The sequence below is a fragment of the Vigna radiata genome, chromosome 11 (genome assembly GCF_000741045.1).
Source record: "Vigna radiata var. radiata cultivar VC1973A chromosome 11, Vradiata_ver6, whole genome shotgun sequence".
NCBI lineage: Eukaryota > Viridiplantae > Streptophyta > Magnoliopsida > Fabales > Fabaceae > Vigna > Vigna radiata.
The window spans coordinates 5,839,613-5,848,126 of record NC_028361.1 but is presented as its reverse complement, the minus strand read 5'-3'; the positions used below and the strand labels follow the sequence as shown (position 1 = coordinate 5,848,126).

Sequence of the window (8,514 nt, the reverse complement as noted above, 5' to 3'; positions counted from 1 at the left end):
TTGTTTGTGGCATTCTTGGTGACTCTTTCTAGCTTTGAAATTGTAGCATAAACCACAAAGCATTCATTTCACCATGAGACCTTCTGTGGGGAGTTTCTTTTCCTCCTTCACAAATGTTCGTTCTGCCTCCTCATGGTTCGAGTTGTATGCAGCTTTCTCCACATTCATCATGCTTCTAAGAAGCGCAATCAACGATCTCATACCCCAACAAGTTCGCTCTTTCCTACACTCCAAACTCAAAGCTTTCTTCTCAAACCGTCAAAAAAGCAACGTTGTCTCACTTCAGGTTACTGAACTCTGGGATGGCCACACCAACCAACTCTTCCAAGCCGTCCAAGAGTATCTCCCGGCTAGGATCAACCACTCTTACAAATCCCTCAAGGTTGGCAAAATTTCAAAGCACAAGAACATAGTAATGGCAGTAGATGGAAATCAGGTCGTGGTGGATGAGTTTGAAGGCATCAAGCTTAAATGGAAGCTGGTTGAACAAAACTCCCAAAAAGAATCTGATAATCTCGATTCTCTTCGTCCTCCTCGCAAGTTACCTACTTTCCAGAGGGAGTCCTTTAGTCTAACCTTTGATGAGAAGCATAGAGATGTGGTCATGAACAAGTATCTCGTGCACGTTCTGAACGAGTACCAGGAGATGCAAGCAAAACAGAGAACCATCAAGATCCATTCCATCGGTGGTGGTGGAAGATGTTGGCAGAAAAGCGACTTGACTCATCCGGCGTCGTTCCAGTCGCTTGCATTGGATCCAGAGCAAAAACAGGGAATCATAGATGATTTGGACCGGTTTTTGCGGAGGAAGGAGCTGTACAAGAAGGTGGGGAAGCCTTGGAAACGTGGCTACCTCTTGTATGGTCCCCCAGGAACAGGAAAATCTAGCCTTATTGCTGCCATGGCCGACCACTTGAAGTTTGATGTGTATGATCTGGAACTAACCTCCGTGTTTTCTAACTCAGACCTCATGCGGACCCTGAAGGAGACAGCTAACCGCTCCATCATCGTCATCGAAGACATTGACTGCAACAGAGAGGTGCATGTTCGATCAACACCAAAAGACTTTTCAGATTCCGATTCAGACGATGAACACAAGCATGTTCGTTTTCTAAATCAGCACCTTTCCCTTTTTATTTTCTATAAAATTTAAAAGTTTCTCCAAGCTCTCTTTTTTTTGTTCAGAAAATAACTGACTAACTATCATTGCGTAGATTAAGACAAGCAGGTTTACTCTGTCGGGTCTGCTTAACTACATGGATGGGTTATGGTCGAGTGGTGGAGAGGAGCGGATTTTGATCTTCACCACCAACCACAGAGAAAGAATCGACCCTGCGTTGCTGCGCCCTGGTCGTATGGACATGCACATTCACTTGTCCTTCCTCAGAAGCAAGGCATTTCGAATTCTAGCTTCCAATTACTTAGGCGTTGAAGGAGATCATCCACTTTTTGAACAAATTGATGATCTGTTGGAGAAAATAGATGTCACCCCTGCAGTGGTAGCGGAGCAACTAATGAGACATGAGGATCCTGACGTTTGTTTGGAAGCACTTGTTCAATTTCTCAAACAAAAGGTCAAGGAAGCCTAATTTTAGACTAGTCATGTTTTAGAGTTTTCTCAACGGTATCATCACTCGGATAAGATACAGAACAAAAACCAGTGTCTTTTTGTTCTGTAGTGTTTTAGATGGGTAGTTGTGTGTCTTGAACAGTCGTAAAATTCAATGCCGAAAACGATTTCGAGATTTCGAGATTCTAAATCTATGATAACTTTTAGACTTATGCATAAAGGACGACACTAGTTTTGCTGGGAAGTTTATATTTTACAAAGAGTTAAGAGAACAAATCTTGGTTTGGTAAGTTCAAAACAAAATTATAAGTCCACAAGACTAATTAAAAATAGGGAATTATGATTATTCTCACAAGCTGGGGTACTCAAACTCTACAATCGCGCATTTCCTACTTCTAATTTGCTTTACAACTTCCTTTAAAGTAAGATGCTTCGTTACATGGTGGTTCTTATGCGCCATGTTTAGACTGATATTTAATATGTTGATGGGAATGTGACATGTAATATATTGTTATTTGAAGACGTGTTTAGCACTTGGATATTTTGAATTGCTGTTTTGGTACCATGTTACTGGTTGAAGAAAGATCCAATAATAGTTGTCCCTAATTTTTTCTTATTTGGAGGTGATACCGAGTAACTGACTCTTACAGATCATGGTGTTTATTTAGGTATTACAAAAGGCAAAGTTTCTTGTTATCATTTTGTCTCCTTTCGTTTGTTTGTATATCATGACTACTGCTTCTAAAGTATGTTCCGACGCTAATATCAAAATCCTGTTTTTTCTTTTTAATGTATCAGTCTCAAACCTTTTCAAATTCTCTCGTTTCACATGAAATAAGCATACACATTTATTTGTTAATGTGAAATCTACAAAACACCGTGCACATCTTTAATTCATTTCATCAATTAATGATGGATACACATTACATGGACAGAAAAACAAAAGAACAAGTATATGACCGACTTCATTTTTATAACAACTTTATAGGATGAATTGACAAGATATTATTACTCTCAAGAACCTATGTTGCTTGAATACAGTGGGCAGTGTCCGTTGTTTGGACACCTATACACAATTACATGTACGTACATATATTGTTCATTTACTGATACCAGCAATCACACAGTACTACCCTTTCATTTCAACCAGAGTCTGAAGTTTTGGATAGAAAATGTAGCTAGCTAGCTTCTTAGCAACTGATTAAAAGTAACAAAAGCCCGAAGCCTACATCAGCGATTTTAGTTTGCGGAGACTAGTAGTAGCTGCAACAACATAATTCGACCATATATCTTGGACCAGGAGACTAAAAACTACGCTCTCTTCTCATTCTTCTTGTCCTTCTTTGAGTCACACCGATGTTGCTCTTGGTAATGCCGACACCAGGTTTTTGCTTGCAACCAACCTTGCGCCTTTTGGAAGGTTGTGGTTTCTCAGGACCATAGTTCTCGCAAACATCACCCTCCATCTTCTTTCTCTTCAGTAGCTTCACGAATGCTTCAAGTGTGGCCTCCGCGTCCTCGTTCTTCATCAATTCCTCTGCCACTTGCGCTGGGGTTATCTGTATGTCCTCTATCAGCCCCTCTATCTCTCTAAAGAGGGGATGTTCAGAGGGAGTTTCCAAGTAGTTTGAGGCTAAAAGCTTGAAACCTTGGTAGGAGCAATAGGACATGTGAATGTGCATGTCCATTCTTCCTGGCCTCAACAGTGCTGGGTCTAGTCTCTCTTTGTGGTTGGTGGTGAATATGATTATTCTCTCGTCTCCACAACTGGACCATAGCCCATCAATGAAGTTTAGTAACCCCGACAAAGTCAACTGCATCCATCCATCAGATGCTCTGTCAGCCTATCATCAATTTGACTTTACAAACTTGAACAATCACAACAACAACATTGAACTTCATAAACGACAGTGTACGTGCACGTTCTTTTTTTACTGTCAGAAATTATCAGGTTAAGTGCATAACAATTTGAACTTGTAATCTAAACGCAAAATTCTATTTTACTTCCGTTGACCAACTCATTCAGATTAGAGTAAAAAAAAATTATAAGTTCAGATATGTTGAATGTCAAATCCATGAAAAAAAAGCTGTCTCAATAGTGGAAAATGTTACTATTGTCACATAAAATACTTATGATGTTAGATCATAGAAGTTATTTCAGTTATGTTCATTGTGAGTTAGTTATGTACACATGTTTCAGTTAGGGGATGTATCCGTAAATAGGGATGCAGTAGCCTGTGAACTCATTCATGCTAAATAGAACATAGAATTTTTCACCCTGTGTGGAGTGAAAGGTGGCGACAAAAATTAGCAAATATAGCAAGCAAGCAGTGATATAATAATAAAATAGGACATATGTGGAAAAATTAGAATGTAAAAGAGGAGATTGAAAAGTATATGTGAGTAACATAGTCTTGGTTTCATAGGTGGAAAGGTGCTAAATTTACTTAAAAATTGTATAACATGTTGTAGGATAAAAAAGTAGCGCACGCGGCGGGTTAAAGAAAATCGAAGGCGACAGTAACAGGGTGTTGCTTTTTATACATGGATGGTGTTAATTGTGATGAAAATAAGCAATGTAAAATATTCCGTAACATGTCCTACCAAATTAACAGAGAATAAAATATGACAGCAACATGAGTCCATAATAGAAGCTTTACACGGAAGATCGTCTTGTGTGGCATCCACCATCCAATGACATTTAACAACGACATTCGAACCACAGGTACTTGTACTCTTTCTCTTGCTAATTGTCAAACACAAAACAACAAAAAAGAGGAAAAGAAAAATGAAATGGCCGAACATATTGCGTGGATTGACAGTGAAATGTCCATTTTGGATCCTTTGGAATGGTTTTAATTTAACTTCTTCATTCACTGATAGTCTTTAAATTACCATCAACACCCAATTACTAAACTGCACGGTAGTCCCCACTAACCAATTCAGGACGTGCTTTTATAAACGGCATGTTTCCACTAGCAAGAGAAATAATAGAAAAAGGTTTCCACACCAATGAGAAAATGAGTCTAATAACACATGGTAAAGCAGTGAACCTGTCCTGTCAAATTCTATAACTCTATCTATTGTTGCATTCTACACACTTAGATCAGAACCCACGTGGTCGGCTTGCCTTTTGGAAAACAACCATTTTTGGCCAAGAATTCCCCTTTGGTGCTTTTGGTAAATGTAGCAAAAGGAACACAACGATTCGCATTTTCTTACGAGTTCGACCAGACTACTTCTCTCTTTATTCTTTTTAACTAAAAATTCTACCTTTTATTTAGTAAAAAACAACAACTAATATGATATGATAAGTATTAGCCACTGTGACATGAATGCTGATTCAAGAAATCCATATTCTTTTCTGTCTACAAACATCATAACTTCTTATCCCGTTAAATGTCACAATTAGCAGCATAACTTTCAAGACATTAGTTATAAAAATCAATCGTTGGATGACATTTTTAGATAAGTGCCTAAATTAATCTGTTTTCATTCATTGAATGCAATGATGAGAAAATCCAAATGTATTAATTACAGGGATAAGAGAGAGGTGAAAGTAGAATGAATGAAAGGGAGGATATGGTAACAGAGAGTAGAAAAGTAAGAAAGAAATACTAACCTGTACGTCAGTTTGTTTACGTCCATCTCCATGGCGGCGCTCTGGGAGATCCACACTGCAATCAATGTCTTCAATGACCAAGATGGACCTGTTAGCGGTGGCGAGAAGAAGCTTTCTGAGGTCGGAATCCCTTACAATGTTCCCGAGTTGGAGGTCAAAGATGTCAAATTTCAAGTAATTGGCCATGGCAGCGATCAAGCTGGATTTGCCAGTCCCAGGAGGGCCATAGAGCAAGTAGCCACGTTTCCATGCCCTCCCTACTCTCTTGTAAAACTCCCTCCTTTTGACGAACCTGTCCAAATCCTCTATCACCGCATTCTTCAGGTCCGGCTCCATCGCCAGAGTCTCAAACGTGGAAGGATGCTCCAGGTTTATGGAGTCCCATTTCACCCCGCTGAAACAGTAGGATGTGTTGAGCGTGTGCATCTTCAGCACGCGTTCCTCGTCTTTCATCTCCTTCGCCTTCTCCAGGATGAAGGGCAGGTAGCAGTCCAGCACCATTTCCTTGTGCTTCTTCGGGAAGCTGAGCTCGAACGACCGCTTTTCGGATCTTACGGAGATGTTGCTGTTGGTGTGGTCGTTGGGGTTGTTCTTCTCGGACTCGGCACAGATGAATCTCCACTTGAAGAAGGCGCCGTTGAAGCTGTCCACCACCTTCTCACCCTTTTCTAAGCGAATGGTTAGTTTCTTCTCCTTGGGACTCTTGCTGATCTTGAGCCTCTCGTTTTCGGGGCTGACGCGGGTGGAGAGGTAAGCCTCGGCGGCGTCGTAGACTTGGTTACGGGCTATGCCGGTAGACTCTTCGATGATGAGGGTGAGGGTAGGGGAGCGAGGCCTGATGAGGTAGCGGAAGGTGTTGAAAAGGTAGCCACGGATTGGGTGGGGAATGAGCTCGTTGGCCATGGAACGTAGGAGCATGATAGAGGCTGTCATGGAGGCGTAGGCTGAGAAGATTGAGGAGGGAGAAGGCATGTCTCTTGGGGAAAACATGGCTAATGCTATAGAGAAACCAATCACACACTACACAGAGTTGGTAGAGCAGAGAGAGAAGAGGGACATATATGGAGTATGTTGGGCTTAGAAATGTTATGTGTTTCGTGATCACAGCTATGGGTTTTTATTGGGAAGCAGAAGGTGCATGTATGTCTGGAAATCCCACTGTCCATGTCTTTTCCTTTTTCCTCTTCTTTTTTTTTTTTTTTTTTTTTTTTTTTTTTTTTTTTTTTTTTTTTTTTTTTTTCTCTTGTGATACATCTCGTAACGCTTACAGATGTATGTGACTCACCCCGGACTACACTTGTCTCCTTTCATTCTTAAAATTATAACCATGATATTAACTATTAAAATTGTAAATAGTGTAACTAATTCATTAATTGCACCAATTGTAGGATCTATTAACCATTAAGAAAAAGATTCAATAAAATTAATGAAAGTCTCTTAGGACATATCATCCAAACCGATTTCATCAAAGATAAATATTTTTATTTGAACTTTATTATTATAGTTATCAACTGTCTTATTATTTTATTGATGATTTGTCCATAATTGGATAATAAATTTTGTTAAATTCGATAGAGTTTTATATTATATTAAGAAGAGATAGATGAAAAGAAGAAAATAATGAGAGAAAAAGAGGAGATTGAGGTAGTTAGAGGTGATGGTGAGATTCATTAAGGTATGCCACTAATACGTTCGCTAATAACACATGCATGAAAGACATTAGTAACATTGAGGAGGAGATGAATGAAAGAGAAAGTGAAAAAAAGAAGAAAACAAACAAGAGGAAAATAAGATCTCAAATGACAAAAATGACTTAAAGAAAGTGATAATAGTAACTTAACTTTCAATTATCGACAAAGAAGAAAAGAATAATATAATAAAAGAAAAAAGAGATCTCTACAACTTATTTTATCTTTTGATGTTATTTATAAATATTTATTTATGTACATTTATCAACTAATTTTTTTATCGAAAATATTTATTAATAAATGTTTACATCTATTGATAAAGTTGACTGATAAATTTATGTTCTATGATGTATATTTATCACCAAATTTGTGTTATTAATAAAAGATAGTAATTTTGTGATTTGTTTAGCGATTGTTGAAATAATATTTTGTGTAATTATATGTAATAAATTGTATATCTTTGATAATTTGAGTGTGTTTTAACAATGAAATAAAATTGTCAAGAGATGGCATGTTAAAGTAGGTCATGTACAAGTCAATATTACTACTTTTATAATCAACGTTCTAGTTTGAATGATTTGACTAAAATTTGAGAACTTTAAATAACTAAATATCTTCATTTTAAAATAAAAAAGTTATAAATAAAATAATCGAAAGCATGTTGTAACTTTATCTTTCCTTATTTTATTATTTAGAATAGAATGAATCTTTCTCAAGCACTATCTTCGTAACGCGACACTCTTGAAGTCTCTAATGATCAAACTTAATTTTAAAAACCTTGAAAATGATTTAATCAGTATTTTTTTGACAGCAAACCCAACCTGAAAACATTCTAAGTAAATCTATCTGATTTCACAATCAACCTTAACTAGTCATTGATTTTGTTTAGCTATATTCCAGCAAATAACGTTCATAAGTTCTACAGTAAATGGAAATATTTCTTAAAATACAGAGTTAAAACTTAGAATGACAGTATTAAATTGTTTTACTGGTATAATATTTGATTGTTAACTGTGGTTGATTGAAAGAATAAAATTAAGAAGATGAAGAATAAGGTTGTACACGTATGGTGATGAGGGAACAGTCACCAAAATCAGTAACAGATTTTCTCAGGAATCTCAACCAATGTGCGAACGACACTCCCCTTTCTCCACCATCACGCCCTGTCTCATGTAGAGTTAGTGTCAGGCTACTTTGGATTTTAGTTGTTGCGTGCAGCACACTTACTCCCAACTATGATTCTCTTCTGTGATTCCATGCAGATTTTTTCTACGAAGCACTTCCATGCCTCCAAACTTTTTCATCATTAATTCACACCAGACAACATGTGCATGTCTACATTTTGCCATGCATTTCAATCCCATGAAGTATCAAACATACACGTCCTAAAACTTTGTATCCTGTAACGAACTACATCAAACGAATTCCACTTTCAAACCTAATAATCATGTCACGTACCCAATGAAATTTCAGCAAATTTTATGGCTTGTTTAATACAAGGAATCTTGTGTGTGACACGTTGATAATTCAAAATTTAATATTATTGCTTATTTTATTCCGTTAACTTTATTTGCACGCATGAGAGGCATCACTGGTGTTACACTGTTACCTTATATATATATATATATATATAT

General features: G+C 37.4%; 2 protein-coding genes across 4 annotated transcripts; one reads left to right on the top strand and one right to left on the bottom strand.

Annotated features, from left to right (window-relative positions):
• LOC106777068 (AAA-ATPase At2g18193) lies at window positions 1-1,745 on the top strand. 2 transcript variants are annotated; one of them, XM_022775877.1, is made up of 2 exons: window positions 1-1,039; window positions 1,215-1,745. In XM_022775877.1, the coding sequence occupies exons 1-2, from the start codon at window positions 74-76 to the stop codon at window positions 1,587-1,589; spliced, it is 1,341 nt and encodes a 446-aa protein (XP_022631598.1). In that variant the 5' UTR covers window positions 1-73; the 3' UTR covers window positions 1,590-1,745. The 2 variants fall into 2 exon arrangements, with proteins under 2 accessions (XP_022631598.1, XP_014520063.1); XM_014664577.2 differs by having other exon boundaries at window positions 2-1,102.
• A 781-nt stretch (window positions 1,746-2,526) lies between these two features.
• On the bottom strand, window positions 2,527-6,335 carry LOC106777884 (AAA-ATPase At5g17760). Of its 2 annotated transcripts, none has more exons than XM_014665698.2 (2): window positions 5,193-6,335; window positions 2,527-3,414 (listed from the first exon to the last, which is right to left on the bottom strand). In XM_014665698.2, the coding sequence occupies exons 1-2, from the start codon at window positions 6,180-6,182 to the stop codon at window positions 2,875-2,877; spliced, it is 1,530 nt and encodes a 509-aa protein (XP_014521184.1). In that variant the 5' UTR covers window positions 6,183-6,335; the 3' UTR covers window positions 2,527-2,874. The 2 variants fall into 2 exon arrangements, with proteins under 2 accessions (XP_014521184.1, XP_014521185.1); XM_014665699.2 differs by having other exon boundaries at window positions 2,527-3,384; window positions 5,193-6,333.
• Between the last annotated feature and the right edge of the window lie 2,179 nt (window positions 6,336-8,514).